The sequence below is a fragment of the Carassius carassius genome, chromosome 45 (genome assembly GCF_963082965.1).
Source record: "Carassius carassius chromosome 45, fCarCar2.1, whole genome shotgun sequence".
Taxonomy (NCBI): domain Eukaryota; kingdom Metazoa; phylum Chordata; class Actinopteri; order Cypriniformes; family Cyprinidae; genus Carassius; species Carassius carassius.
In genome coordinates this window covers 22,918,175-22,934,119 of record NC_081799.1, presented here as the reverse complement: position 1 = coordinate 22,934,119, position 15,945 = coordinate 22,918,175, and the positions used below count along the sequence as shown (strand labels likewise).

Genomic DNA, 15,945 nt, shown 5'->3' with positions numbered 1-15,945 from the left:
AAAAGTCTCATTACAGATTTTTTAATTATTATTTTAGTATAACCCGAAAATATTTAATCACGTAGTACGTACGTAACACGGCAAAAGCGCAAACTACGTTGTTGCGCTGCATTAGACAGCCGTTGTCAGGACCCAAAGCCAAATCAGACAGTGAAGGCGTGCTGAGCAACAACATTTCTTTCACCCTTTATGGAGCATCCACACAAGTTAATTTAATAATGATCAATGTGTTACTCAAAAGCAAGGTTTACTGAGCTTATATCGACGCGGTATGTATGAGCTGGAGCGCGTGGCTGCTGTACGAGAGCTTTGATTAGCAGTGCTGGCTAATGAATGAGTGATCCTTGTTCGGAGGCTTCTAGAATCAAGTCACTGTCAGTGACTAAAAGAGTTTTAAACGATATTTGAATTCATTTATTAGTGTAATAAGAAAAGCCTTTAATCAGACCCATTGCGTTTGATCATAGTGTGTTGGTTAGTGTCCCTAAAGCAATGTACTTAATGTACTTTTAATGTACGTTACTTAAAACATCTTTTGTGATTTTGTTAACCAAAATAGTACGTTTTGGGAGTCTAATTAATTTAAAAAATATTATTAAAATTCACCCAAGGTTGATAAATCGTGCTGAAGTGACATCTGTCAGAAGGGCCTTTTGCAATTAGATGGATAAATCGTTGACAAGACATTTAACTATCAACCCAACCATTTATGCCTGATGTGTGGTTAGTTATATCTGTTATAAATTCTAAGTATAACCAGACAGAACACAACTCTGCATGCATTATAAAGACAATAAATTGGTTTTGCAGTTTTTGCAAACTAAACACTTTACTCTAGGTGTTCGTGAATAATATCTTCTAAATGCACATTTTAGCCTAGAATAGATTTTTGCCATAGCTTAGAATTCAAGTGTTGGTCTCTGTGCATCAGCTGTGCGTCAGTCTAAAATAACCCTTCTGTATTGATTGTAGATTTGTGTAATATGGCTACTACTGAGAATGCAGAGTCGGGGTCACCAGAAAATAAAGTGGATCGGGCCGACCCAGATGCAAAGTACCCACTGAATGTTCTCTATTGTGGAGGTGAGAAAGTGCAAAAAAAAAAAAAAATGAATGCAATGCCTATGCTAACTGTCTGATTATATTAATTAAATAAAAAAAAGTTAACATTGTATTGACTTAATAATTCTGGTTCGCTGTCATGTAATACAAACATTTCTCTCCTGTTTTACTTGCAGTGTGTTCTCTGCCAGTAGAGGTGAGTACATCACATGTTCAAGGAATGGTTCACCCAATAAAATGAAAATTTGCTGAGAATGTACTCACCCTCAGACCATCCAATGTGTGTATGAGTTTGTTTGTTTGTTCATGGGAAAAGATTTTGAGGAATTTGGTATTGGATCACTTGCTCACCAATGCAGTGAATGGGTGCCATCAGAATGAGTTCAAACAGCTGATCAAAAATATCACAATAATCAACAAGCACAGAAATCCACACATTTCCAGTACATCAATTAACATCTTGTGAAGCGAGAAACTGAGTCTTTGTTCTAAACAGACCCACCTTACAGGCATTTTTAACTTTAAACCACTGCTCCCAGTTAAATTACAAATCTGCAATTAATAATAATTACTTTCTCCTTTGGAAAAGTCATCTAGTCTGAATCTGGAGAGAAATGTGCACATATCATGCAATGTCTACAAGCGAAAACAGTTCTAAAAGTAGTGTATCTCAGTGGAATTGGATTTGATTGCAGTGGATGCACTCGTTATTAAGGATTATGCACTAATATTTTGTCAAGAAGCAATGATTTAAATTGAAAACATCTTGATGGATGGAGTGGTGTGGATTATTGTGATGTTTTTATCAGCTGTTTGGACTCTCCTTCTGACGGCACCCATTCACTGAAGAGCATCTGTTGGTCAACAATTGATGTAATGCTATATTTCTCAAAATTTTCATATTTTGGTGAACTATTCCTTTAAAAATGATAACACATTCTGTTGGTAGAAAGCAAATGAATAAAATGCATCTGCTTTGCTCTGCTAGTACTGCGAGTATATGCCTGAGCCGGCTAAATGCAAACAGTGGCTTGAGAAGAACTTTCCTGATGTGTTTGCTAAACTGACTCTGGGTAAGTAGATTTTCTTTCACATCAACTTTTCTAAAATGTCACCAAGTCATATTAAGTGCTTGCTTATCATTTTATTTATGCCTCCCTAGTTTTGACTCTTGCAGGAATGTTTGATCTCTGTGTCTTTTATATATTTGACACTGAGACAAAGAATATTCGGTGGGCACCATTATGACATGCACTGCTTTAACAGTTAGTAGTTTGCTCACTGATGTCACTACTGTTGTGCAAGTACAGCACCCAAGAAGGAAACAACAGGAGGAGGAGGAGGAGGTGGTGGAGAGGCACCCGCTGTGGGAGAGGAAGAGGAGAAGAAGAAACAGAAGAGAGGTTAAACATTATTCTTTTATATAAACGAAAATGATTTGGATTGGTGCATATCGCACATTACACACTACTTTTTTTTTGAATGTCTTTAAGGGTAGGTTGCCAGATTTTCAACCAGCTTTGTATTGTTACAATGTTCCAAGTTACCTGCACCAATATATCTGTTTATTCATCAGCAAAAGTTTGCAAGATGACATAAAATGCATCATACAGTCAACTTTTGACAGTGCCAGGGCTTTTGTCAAAACTACAGATAGTACAGATAGTAATCACAACTAATGTCTGATTGAGCCCAGTGCATTATGGTTGTTCCTACCTTTTTTCACAACAGTCCTTTTTTTCTCTCTCTTTTTTTATCATCACATAGCACTGATTTTTTTATTGCATTTCTACTGCATGGACCGATAACTTTTATTAAAACCCCATCTTGTAAGTGGTAAATTACTCCTATGTTTTAAAATTTGAAGTTAAATTATAGCTAAAGGGGAGTATTTTATTAGCTTTATGTTGTTGGTTATTAAAATAAGCTTCAATAACAGGCTACTTTAATTCCTTTTAAATTTTATGTTAAGATCAGTTTAAACCTATTAGTGTTATTTTAGTATTATTTGTATGCAATTAATATAGTATTTATTAATATTTTTTATTAGCCCTTATTGTTATACTTTCAGTTTTAGTTTGGGCTTCTGTCATGTTATTAGTTTTGGTTGTTTATTTTATATTTAGTTTTAAAATGTATATATATATATATAATTTTTTTTTTAAGTTTTAGTAATTTAAGTATTTTAAATTATTTCAGTTAATTGCCAAGGCAACTTTTAAAGTTCTCATTTGTTTAAAATTTTCATAAAAAAATTTATTTCAGAAACCGAAACGATGTTATTCGATGTTTTGTAACGATGTTTTAGTTGCTACCAACAAACACCAATGACATATATTTAATATTTGTGTTTGTCTGACTGTGAAATTATAATTGAATATTCGTTTTTTTTTTCTCCTTTATAGGTGGAAGAGGTCAAATTAAACAGAAAAAGAAGACCGTCCCGCAAAAAGTCACAATAGCAAAAATCCCACGAGCTAAAAAGAAATACGTCACAAGGGTGTGTGGCCTGGCCACTTTCGGTAAGGCTGTGATTGCAGTTACAAGACTGTCCTACTGTTTGTCATCTGTATTTTCACCCTGTGCTAACGTTGTTGTTGTTGTTTTGTGATCCACACACATCAGACATTGAGCTTAAAGAGGCTCAGAGGTTCTTTGCTCAGAAATTCTCCTGCGGTGCCTCAGTGACAGCAGAAGACGAAATCATCATTCAGGGAGACTTTACAGACGACATCATCGACGTCATCCAGGAAAAATGGCCTGAGGTAAGCCAACATCCCAGATCCAGCTGCAAAATCTGACCAGAAGAACCTTTATCGAAGTCGTTTTTGACATGTTCTCTAACCCCACAGGTGGACGACGACAGCATTGACGATCTTGGAGAGGTCAAAAAGTGAAGCCCAATATGAACTTTTACTGAAACTGATGCGACGTGACACAGCAAACCTGGCCAAATGTACACATTGTCATAAAAGCCCTTTTATATCTATTTTATTTACTGTAAGGAATTTCCGTGGACTTGGCTTCATCCTTGGGGTTTTTCAGTTCTTGATAGATGCTTTGTCTCTTGGTTGCCAAAGGTCTGGAATGATGTGACTTAAAGCATTTCTCACATGCAAACAGTAGACTAATAAATTTCGGTCTCATTCGACACACTTCTATTGTGAATCGTTTCTTTTATCACTGCCTCCGATGGAACACTGGGGTCTTTAGTTTGATGATTTACAAATGCATTTCGAAAGAGTAATAACAAAAAAAGAAAATAATTTACCTTCATATCGTTCCGTACATATTTATTTCTTCTGCAAAAAATATATATATATATATATTTTAATAAATAGCCGGATTGGTTAATTCAATACAATGTCAATGTGATTTTTGTCTTACAATTTTGACTTACTTTAAAGTCTCATTATCCATGCAGCTTGCTTATTACAATCAGTTTAGGTGAAAATCAACCTGATATTTACGCCATTCCACAATACAATCCCTCTCTTGTGCTTTAGTCCTTACTCCAGTCCAGTAGGTGGTGGAAATGCATCTTTTATGTTTGACATCTGCCATTAAAATGCCAGAACAAAATACAAATAATTTCTACAAATGTATTTCTACAAAAAAGATCTATTCAAAAGTTAAAATGCATCCTGAATCAAAGTTCTATCACACAAAATCTACAAATGTAGCTCTTCTACTCCTCCAATGCCATGAGCAGAAGGTTCAAAGACCCCTGCTGATTTGATTCATCCCTACACTCCTGCTCGGTCTGACGGTCTACTTCTTTCTTTTGCCTTTTTTCTTGAATCTCAAATATGTTTATCATTTACTTTCTGTTCTAGATGTTGTGAAGCTTATTTGGGTTTGTGAAAAGCGTTTTGTTTTCATGTATGTTCATTATCATTATTATTATTTAGTACAATCAAATCAGATATGAGAGAGTAGTTGGTTTCAGTTGTATAGAAAAAGATTCTGTCAAATGTTTTCACCTGCAATTTGCTTATTTAAATTTTTTTTTTTTAAATAGAATTTGCACTGACATTTTCATGACAATAATGTCAGTGATGGCAACACATTTCAGTAGCACATTATAATGTGAATTTTTATTGTCCTCAGTATGAAACAAAAAATATTATTTAAACAAATGTATATAAAAAATATTAAAAGAAAAAAAATCAAAAGAACTAAATATTTTGCAGGGGAAAAGGCGCATTTGTAAAGAACAAACCATGATCGAATTTGTTCTGAATTTAATATCAGCTTATTTTAAACAATTAAAATTTTTTTTAATTAAATATAAAGTATTTTTCTTTTTTAAGCAAAATATATTTTGGATTAAAATATAACCTGAACAGTTCTTTTGTGAGATTCACGTTATACCAACAAAACAAAAACAAAGCGTTCTCTGTTAATTGTATTGTTCTCTTTTTCATTGTTTGCTAGTAAACCCAAGTGTAAAGTATCCTTCCTGTAATTATTTTAATAGCGCTTTTGGAGAGTCCCAAGTATCAGAGTGATATGATTAATAAATTCACAGGAGACCAAAATGCCTCCTGAGATCATTTACTCATCACACCTGGTTTTTTGTTGTCCATGTGCATGCTTACAGCTACACCGTTTGCATGTGAGCAAACATCTTAAGAACAAGTCTCTTGGGAATCATTGCCATATGAGTCGAAACAATGAAAAGATCTGAAGTTCTCTGACTTTTGTCTAGTTTCACAGCAGCACCCATACTAGACCATTACCCCCCCCCCCCTGTGATGTTCACAGAGTTCCTATTGGGCCTTATGGGGAACGTTCTCGCCCTTTCAATGTTCTTCTTCCACAGGGACACCTGGAAGCCCAATTCTGTTTATCTTGCCCATCTAGCTCTGGCGAACTCATTGGCCCTTCTCTGCCTTCCTTTCAGAGCCGACTACTACCACAGGGGCAAAGACTGGGTCTACAGAGACGCTTTCTGTCATATTTTGCTCTCGTATTCCTCACTGCTGTTGCCGTGGACAGATACCTGAAGATCGTCCACCCTCTCCACCGAATGGGTCTCTATTATGCCCTGTGGGTCTCTGCTGGCCGTTGAGTTCTTATCATAGCCATGACTGTCTACCTCCTAACAGATTAACATTTCTGCTATCTGAACAACCACACGCAGTGCGAGAGCTTCAACATCTGCTTTGGGAATAATTCAAGGTTCAACATGCACAATGTTATCTACGTTCTCCAGTTGTTTGTGCCCACGGCCATTGTTATCTACTGCACAACCTGCATTACATGACAGTTCTAAGACTAAAACGGTGTGTGGACTAAGGAGTGGCTGCGGTTTTCATTATATGTTTCTTCCCGAGCAACATCTCGCGTATCACCTGACGTCCTGAAACTCTGTTATAACGAGTGTCATTGAGGCAAATGATGCATTTGAACTGAATTAGATACTCTACAGTCACAGAGACAACAGACACTCACACACAACAGCAATCACACAAAAGTGCATTTAAAATGCTTAATGCTGCTGGTCAGTTTAAGTTACAAACCTCAAATTTCACACACACACACACACACACACACACACAGCTGTGCATGATGAACAAATCTACTTCTTGCATTTATCATGTTTTTCTTTTTCGAATTATATTAAATAAATAAAGATTCCTCTCATGAACTTCTCAACGAGTTGAAATCTGGAATGAACTTTGGTGTACACCATCAAAAATAATGTATATGTTTTACAATTTTAAAATTGAATAGACCCACTCTACTGAACTTTCCCATACTGTTCTGATCTCATGAAAATTATCAAAAATCAGCTTCCTATGCACACTTGATGTATATCCACAAGGTTTTTTTCATTTTAGATGTATGGTTTACCACTAAAATCCAGAAGAGGGAGTCTCACAGATTTTTGAGCTTTGAAATAATGAGGTTGATACTATATGGTAATCACTACAGTTATGCCATTATCAACAGATGTTATGATGGATGTAGCAGATAACATAATAGAGAATCTGTTTGAAGTGAATAAACGTAAATAAAGAAATATAGAGAATACAATCCTGATTCCATATCTTGATGTAAATGTTTAATCTGCTTTTACATTTCTGTTCTTCTGCTCTGAACCTGCAGTGCTGCTTACATTTTTAATTATTCATTTTTGATATTGTGGCTATTTTTTGGATCCATTTTTATTCATTGTGTTGCTTATGGTGCTTATAATTAAATATTTCACTTTATTAAAAAACAAAAAGCACTTGCAAAAATGACATTCGGGTTACTTAATTATTTCGATGTATGAGAAATAAAAAAATGTATATGGTCTAAAGATAATACGAACATATATACACTTCTATAATTCTGTTTTACTTTCCTTACATGAGAACAGCTGGACACACAGTGAAGAACAGCTGAAGTGCAAGGCTGACATCAGAGGCCACTGCTGCTGCTCACCCTGATGGAAACAAGTGGAAGAGAGAACGGACTCCATCGCCCTACAAAAGGATAAAAAACATGAACAGATCAAATGATTATTAAATCCATAAGAGGCACAAATCCCCCTTGAGGCCATTTACCAACCACACCTGGGTCTGTTGTCCATGTGGATCCTTAAAGCTACGCCCTTTGTGTGTGAGCAAACCAGGGATGTTAAGAGGATGCAACCCGACATGTGGGGTGGACAACAGAAGACAATATGAAAAGAAATAGAACAGATTTTTGGAGATTTTCCCCCTTATTTTTAAAGAGTCAAGTGAGAGCGTGAGAGAGGGGAAACAATAAAACTGTCACTCACAATAAAAAACTGCAAAGCAATGCAGTGCTTAAATATATGTATTTGCATCGCTTAAAAACAGCATTTTAATTAAGCCTATTAAAAGCACTAGACTAAGATAAATAGTATTTCATTTATATGAATTCAAATATTTTTTAAATAAATAAATACTTTTTTGAGCTTTTTTGATTATCAAATACTCAACCTACATATGTACATGTATTACATTTCCACATATTAAATATATTGTCATATTAAGTAAAATCATATATAAAACCAATTAAAAAATGGGAACATTTCATATATTAACACATCTAGCCCATAAACATACATGTTTATGTATGTATGTATAATACATTCTCAAAAATGTATGTCATGCACATGAAAATCTATCCTAAAAGCCATTCATACGTGTTGATGTTATGTAAGTAAATATAACGAATAAACATTATAAAATCTATTCTATTATAAAACATAAACATACATATACATAATTTCATTGTATTTATGTTGTTTAAATAAAGTTGTGTATATTAAGTATATATTTCTAACATAAATAGAAAAACATCATATAGATATTATTAACATTGTATACAATTCATAGTAGATTTTACAATGGGGATTTTATATGTGTTACCAACTTATAGCTTCATCTACCCAAAGAATGTACATATATATGTAAAAATAACTATGCAACAGTCGGTATTAATTTAATTCAGTTAACAGTGACCTGAGCTTAATCATAATTATGATAGAGCTCCTCATAAAAGCTTTTAAAAAATCTATTTCATAAGCTGTTTTGACTGATCCAAATGACAAGAAATCAGTCATTTCTGCTACAAAAAAACTAATCAGAGCATCCCTTTTTAATTTAACACATACAGAAGTGAAGATACATGTAAAGACAAGATAATACAATCACAGACAGGCTGGTTTTACAGTAAAACTATTTGCCCATTTGTATAAAGGTATTAGTAGGGGTTTTACTTAAAAGTAAAGTTGTTAGTAATGTAAAATAAAATATCTAATCACTATTTTAGTTAAGTAATTAGTAATGTGTAATTGATGTTTTTTTAGTAACTCACCCAACTCAGGATCTAAAACAGAGGACAACTCAGCAAACATGAAGCATGACTTCCAGAGCTGACAATCTGACAACAACAACAAAAGTTAAATAGTTAAATATTCCTGCTGTAAGGTTTCTTCTCCTGTTTTTAACAGAAGAAAATAAAGAGAAACTGCAGACAGAAAAGTGATGGGTAAATGACATCCATGCCACACATTAATACACAATTCAGCTACATTAGTATATAAGTGAAAAACTAATTTAGTAGTACACAATCAAAACTACAATTTAGTAGTACACAATCAAAGTAAATTATAACACCAATAAAATAAAATAAAAATCACTAACAAATCTAGTCATGGTTCAACAAAATTGGTGTGTAAGGTACATTGGAAGATTTTAAAATAAGCGCACACAAAATTGGCACTGTTTGAAAGAAAAGATTGTGCGGCAATGTTAAACAGTAAATCCTAAGGTTCCCGACTGCACCTCTTCTATGCTTAAGACTTAAATAGCCAATAATAATTTAGAAAGAAATGTAATAGCCAATCTAAGCTAAAACTTTACTTTGACTGATTTTCAATTGGGTGGGCACTGCCCACCCTTGCCCAGACATAGCCACGCCTCTGGAGCAAACATCTTAAGACCAAGTCTTGGGGGAATCATTGGCACATTCAGTACTGAGACGAAACAATAAAGATCTGAAGTTCTCCGAGTCCCTCAGCACCAGAATCATGGATAACTCTTCAAAGTGCTGTGCTTTCGAAGCACCCATCTTGGATGAAGTCCTACCTCCGATACTATTCGTCGAATTCATTTTAGGCCTTATGGGGAACGTCCTCGCCCTCTCTATGTTCTTCTTCCACAGGGACACCTGGAAGCCCAATTCTGTTTATCTTGCCCATCTTGCCGTGGCAGATTCGGTGGTCCTTTTCTGCCTTCCTTTCAGGGCCGACTACTACCGCAGGGGCAAGGACTGGGTCTACGGAGACGCTTTCTGCCGTGTTTTGCTCTTTCTTTTGGCCACCAACAGAGCTGCAGGTATATTCTTCCTCACTGCTGTCGCCGTGGACCGATACCTGAAGATCGTCCACCCTCTCAACCGCATCAACCGAATGGGTCTGCGTTATGCCCTGTGGGTCTCTGTTGGCCTGTGGGGTCTGATCATAGCCATGACTGTCTACCTCCTAACAGACAAGCATTTCTACTATCGAAATAACCGCACACAATGTGAGAGCTTCAACATATGTTTAGGTCACAATGCATTGTCTGACTGGCACAATTCATTCTATGTCATCCAGTTCTTTATACCCACCGGCATTGTTATCTATTGCACTGCTTGTATTACGTGGCAGCTGAAGAGTAAGACAGTGGACACACAGGGCAAAATCAAAAGAGCCGTGCAGTTTATATTAGCAGTGGCTCTAGTTTTCATTATATGTTTCTTCCCGAGCAATGTCTCCCGTATCGCTGTCTGGGTGTTGAAGAGCTGGTATAGTGAGTGCCAGTATTTCCGTGATGCAAATGTGGCTTTCTACACGACAGTCTGCTTTACCTACTTTAACAGTGTACTCAATCCCATCGTCTATTATTTCTCCAGCCCAGCGTTCAGTGGATCCCTCAAGAAAGTCTACATGAAACTCATAGGAAAGAAAATGGACGATGAGGAGGACGATGGGAAGAACAATCACAGTTCTGTTACAGTATCAGCTAATGTATCTTAAGTTAATATTCACTATGAAGTGTTGATATTATTAAGTCATACACTTTATAATTCATACTAATATATTTACTCAGATGTCAATGATAGATGTTAATTCATGTAGCCTAATCATCGATCTGTGACCTTCATAAACATTAAATATGCCCTTGACATTTGTCTGTTTATATAAATCAATTACCTACACAAATGACCTCACTAATATTTAATAAATGTTTTCAACAGCCCTCTTGCTTTGTCTGATTATTTAATTGTGAAAATGAAATATAGTAAAATTTACATTATATGGAAAATTTAATGTTTTAGATATTAATTAATTTTTTATTAAATGTGACTATAATTTCTATTACTGTCTGACCCTATCTTGTTGTCATATTTTCTGTATTTTCCTATGATTAAAAAAACACTTTTTATTAATTATTACTGCATATTTGCCTATTAAACATTTAACATGCATATTTTTAATTTATACTTATTAAATTAGGACTGAAATAATTCTATATGTTTTCATTTTTTAAGCAAACATAGGCTATTCAGTTTACAATAGTTTAGACAAGTCTGTGTTTCCAAGTGTATTCAATCATGAATATTGCTAATTATTATTATATTATTAGAATATTGATATATATTATATTGTATTAATATTAACTACATTTAATATTGTTAAAAGTTATTGTTAATGTAAATAATTATTGTTATGATTGTATTGAGTCATCTAGGCTATGTAAAATTCCTAATAATAATAGATTTTAATATTGAAATCATAACATGCTGATATAAAAACACGTTTTCGTTCAATGTTTCATAAACATACTGTCTTATTGACAAAAGGAGCTACCAAATGACAAACCCACACATTAAAAACAACCTTCGCAAGATTCCGTAAATGACTGCACGCTAATTACGCGAGGGATAAAACACGGCAAAAGAACAAAAGAGTTTGAGTCGGGGCTAGCAGCACTCGCTCACTGTGGATTTGGCGCAGGCGCACTGTATGCGGTGTGTGTGCGCGCATTGTGTGTGTGTGTGTGTGTTTGTGTATGTGAACTGCCGGCGAGCCTAAAAACATTACCGAGCAGAGGGAATGTCTGGTAGGTCAGTGCGCGCCGAGACCCGGAGCAGAGCCAAAGATGACATCAAACGCGTTATGGGCGCTATTGAGAAAGTACGAAAATGGTAAGCTCGTGGGAAAAATCCCTGTGTTTGTTCCACTGGAGAAAAAATGCGCTTGTGGGGGAGGAGAGAGAAAGAACAAACGAGAAGAACAGAGAGTGAAATTAAAAAAGGTCATTTTTGAGAAGTGAATTCGAGCGCACGCCAGGTGCTGTGCGCGCACCCGATACCATGCACTAAAATATTTAATGTTTGGGAGGGATTTCAAAGGTTTTTGATGGAGATGAAGTGGGTTGAACCCAGAAGCCATTTCGTTGCAGTCACATGAAGCCATTTCTCGCTGCAGTTTGGCGCACTGTGATGTGTAACATCTGTGTTTTGAGGATGAAAGGCTGGGTAAACTCACCTGTGCGCGCGAGTCACAGTCGCTGTAACACACAGTGAGTTGAAATGTAGCTCAGAGTCTCTTTACATCAAATAAAACTGAACACATGGAGCGCTGTGGGGGCTGGGACAGGGAAGTGAGCGGCTGCATGACTGATATTTCATTAACAGCATTAAAAGCAACATTTCAAAGATGTGGCTTTAAGACAAAGCTGGTTATCTTTAGACATTTTACATATAAACCCATTTTTGTTGCTTAAGAAAAATAATTTGGAGTGCAGGTTTTTGATATTATGAGACCTAGCTTTTCCTGTAACCACAGGCATATTTGCTTGCATATTATTTTGGGTTCCATCTTTTTTTTTTATAGGATATTACTTTTTAATAAGCTCATTTTTTTATATAATATCTCACATTATTAGATGTATTATTTGTGTTTCATATGGCTCCTATTGCTATGTCATTATAAAAGTACTCCCATTGCAGATAAATATATCAGGTTCATTTAAGTGCAACTTATTTTATTATAAACACAAAATCAGTAATGTCCTATTTACTTTTTAAATACTCATTCCTGGGCACAATAATCAGTGTGTATTAATTATTGCAATAAATATATATGGCTTTATAAATCAGAATTTGACTTCCTCTTAAACAATCATAAGCCGTGCAAGCTATTGGATAATGCTAACCAGTATCCAAATAGCTATTTAGGCATTGAAGTACTTCTTTTGGGGCTACAAATCTTTGTTTTAACAACTCACAGGGAGAAAAAATGGGTGACGGTTGGAGACACTTCACTGCGTATCTTCAAATGGGTTCCAGTGACTGAACCAAAGTCAGACGATGTAAGTGTTAAGGTGTGCAATGACAGTGCATTCTTTTCTTTTCATGCAGTTGTAGTTCATTAATATTCTTTCTGACTTCTGAAAAGAAAAAAAAAAAGAAGGGCAGAGAGGAGAAATATGGATCAGAGGTGACGACTCCAGAGAACAGTTCCTCTCCGGGAATGATGGACATGCACGGTCAGTCTCTTAACCAGGCCAAGATTCATAATGTAATTTGACAGTATTGACTCTTAAATGACAAGCTGTGGTTTACCTTCTAGATGAGAACAGTAATCAGAGCTCAATAGCTGATTCCTCTCCGGTGAAGATGGAGAACAGCTGTAGCACGAGCCCGACACCAGAGGCCACTGCTGCTGCTCACGCTGATGGAAACAAGTGCAAGGCAGAACACACGCCATCCCCTGACAAAGGTACGAAAACCATTCAGATCACATGAATAAAATTACTGTTTACACAAATAAAAGGAATAGTTCACCTTAAAATAAAAAGTAGCTGAAAATGTACTCGCTCTCATGTCATCCAAGATTTAAATCTTCGTTTACTCGTAGTAACAGATTCAGAGAAATTCAGCACATCACTCGCTCACCAGTGGACTCTTTGCAGTGAATGGGTGCCGTCAGAATGAGAGTCCAAACAGCTGATAAAAAACATCACAAAAATCCACACTACTCCACTCCATCAATTAAAGTCTTGTGAAGTGGAAAGCTGCATGTTTATAAGAAAGAAATCCATCATGAATGCTTTTTAACTTCATACGGTCGCTTCTGGCCAAAATACAGGTTCTCTATCTGTAATATGATTTCTGTAGTGAAAAAGTTCTTCTCCTGTTGTCCTCTCACATCAAAATCTACCCACAAATTTGTTTTTGAGCTGTTTTGGACTGATTTCTCTTGTAAACAGTGCTTGATCTGTGCATATTTCTCTCCTGATTCAGACCAGATTAATTTTTCACTGGATAAGGCAATTATTATGGATCGAGAACATAATCTTAATGATGGATTTGATTCTTACAAACACACAGCTTTTCACTTAGCAAAACGTTAATTGATAGACTGGAGTCGTGGATTACTCATTATTGATGACTGTCATTCTGACGGCACCCATTCATTAATTGCAGAGGATCCATTGGTGAGCAAATGATACAATGCTAATTTTCTCCAGATGAAGAAACAAACTCATTTACATTTTGTATGGCCTGAGGGTGAGTACAGTTTCATAGAGAGGGTATATTTAAAACATTGCATCTAATATCTGAAAGAAATGTGATGCATTACAATTGGATGAATCACAATCGTGGTTTATTTTTTTTACAGGGAACTGTAACTCCACCTCCACCCCTTCAGAGACTTCAACAAGCAAAAAAGATACTCCGTTATCAGGGGAGAAGGAGTCCCCATCAGACACCTCGACAAACACTCAGGTAAAAACATCACTTACCTTCAAGTCAGAAGAAAATAATCAAGGCTGGGAATGACTTGAGGGTGAGAAAACATTTTGCTTTTTGTGTTTTGTTAGGAAAGTGAAGATGGTTCACCACCCACAAAGAAAAGTAAAGTGGAATCATCTTCTCAGGACTTGGATAACTAAAGCCGACTAGTTATCTAGCCCACGTTTTAATCACATCACTGTCACAAACCAATGAGGAAACCCCACCCACTTGACTTTCCCGATCTTCAAAAGACAGCTTCACCTTCTTCTTCATCTTCTCACCTGGAGCGAACGTTTGCAGACGTCACTGTGCCAGTGAACCGAGGTTGATGACAAACACTGACCTGATCCTGTGAGAAACCTGCAGCCTCGCTCCACCCAATTCATGCACGATCTACAGCATTAGTTTAACAGTAACGAGAGTGAGTGCACTGCATAGATTTGTCAAGATAAAAGATGGATTTGCTGCTGTGATCTTCTTTGTTTTACATTTTTTGTAATATTTATTTAAATTACTCTACTAGTTGGTTTTTCTAACTACTTTGCAGATTGCTGTATGGTTATAGTGCAGGTGTTTGGTTTGTTTCTAGATTCTCTACTGGTTTGTGTGCCTTCTGGCTCCATGATTTAAGCTTTTTATTTTATTTTTTTTATTTGTGGCTTTTTTTTTTTTTATATACGTCAAAATGACTCTATATATACCTCAATTCCAAACCAGCTGAGCTGGATCTTGATTGATGGACAATAATTCTAATTCACTGAACCCAATCTGACAGTTTTAAAATGATGTCATTTTCAACAATAAATCCAGTCTGACTCCAATCTGATGTAGCAACGTACAAGGAACTCACAATGAAATAGTCTAGATACATTGGGACTGTGTTTTCTTGAAAGGATTTTGTCTTGTACAGTTGATTAATTTTGGTTTTATTTATTTCATCATTAGTGCTTGTTTTTAGAATATTCAGTTTGTTTTAATAAAAAATGTTAACTGAGTTGGTTATGAGTAGCCTATTTCTTTTACCTTCATGCCTCTTTTGATTTAAGTATTTTAGAGCATTTTTATCATTTAAAGATTAATAGCCCTGGTAACACAGCTAAATGTTTTGTTTTGAAAAGGCTAAGAGTGCTTTCATATTTATTATATAACTTACCACAGACGTCTATGAGATTTACTCGATGTTGCATAAAAGTTATGGGGTTGTTAGCACACCCCTAACGACACATTATCACAATACCAAGCGCAAACTTATATCTACTGTACATATTGTGCCGTGCAGGTTTTTGATATAAAAATAAAGCGTTAACAAAAAAGCGAAAGCGAGAGATAGAGATCAAATATAAGAATTTTTTCATCATAACTAAGAATCCAAATTACATTGAGGTTGTATATGATTCTTAATAAACCTTTACCTGCAATTGACCTACACCTAAAAGTATTAACATTTAGAACATTACTCTCATATTTAAAGAATGTGAAATTTTATGTTTTGCCAGTCCTTTTCTTGATTGATCTTAGGAAATATTGTAATATTTTGAAATACTGGATTTTTTTACTTTCATGAGCTTT

At 35.5% G+C, this 15,945-nt stretch overlaps 3 protein-coding genes, 1 long non-coding RNA gene and 1 pseudogene across 4 annotated transcripts; 4 read left to right on the top strand and 1 right to left on the bottom strand.

Moving 5' to 3' along the window:
• The first annotated feature begins 116 nt into the window (after nt 1-116).
• Nucleotides 117-4,217, top strand: LOC132127858 (density-regulated protein). The gene is made up of 8 exons (XM_059540041.1): nt 117-269; nt 973-1,083; nt 1,239-1,258; nt 2,051-2,135; nt 2,373-2,465; nt 3,468-3,584; nt 3,688-3,827; nt 3,915-4,217. Exons 2-8 carry the CDS (start codon nt 984-986, stop codon nt 3,957-3,959), a joined length of 600 nt encoding a protein of 199 aa, XP_059396024.1. The 5' UTR covers nt 117-269; nt 973-983; the 3' UTR covers nt 3,960-4,217.
• Nucleotides 4,218-4,766: 549 nt separating this feature from the next.
• LOC132127033 (hydroxycarboxylic acid receptor 1-like) lies at nt 4,767-6,485 on the top strand (annotated as a pseudogene).
• Nucleotides 6,486-7,469: 984 nt separating this feature from the next.
• On the bottom strand, nt 7,470-12,184 carry LOC132127501 (uncharacterized). The gene is made up of 3 exons (XR_009427533.1): nt 12,122-12,184; nt 8,902-8,967; nt 7,470-7,498 (listed from the first exon to the last, which is right to left on the bottom strand). It is a non-coding gene; the product is annotated as an uncharacterized LOC132127501 (long non-coding RNA).
• On the top strand, nt 9,222-10,815 carry LOC132127503 (hydroxycarboxylic acid receptor 2-like). Its single transcript, XM_059539403.1, has one exon. The coding sequence runs from the start codon at nt 9,617-9,619 to the stop codon at nt 10,604-10,606; it is 990 nt and encodes a 329-aa protein (XP_059395386.1). The 5' UTR covers nt 9,222-9,616; the 3' UTR covers nt 10,607-10,815.
• On the top strand, nt 11,546-15,028 carry LOC132127500 (B-cell CLL/lymphoma 7 protein family member A-like). The gene is made up of 6 exons (XM_059539401.1): nt 11,546-11,778; nt 12,866-12,947; nt 13,034-13,124; nt 13,208-13,357; nt 14,261-14,367; nt 14,463-15,028. Exons 1-6 carry the CDS (start codon nt 11,687-11,689, stop codon nt 14,532-14,534), a joined length of 594 nt encoding a protein of 197 aa, XP_059395384.1. The 5' UTR covers nt 11,546-11,686; the 3' UTR covers nt 14,535-15,028.
• Nucleotides 15,029-15,945: the final 917 nt, after the last annotated feature.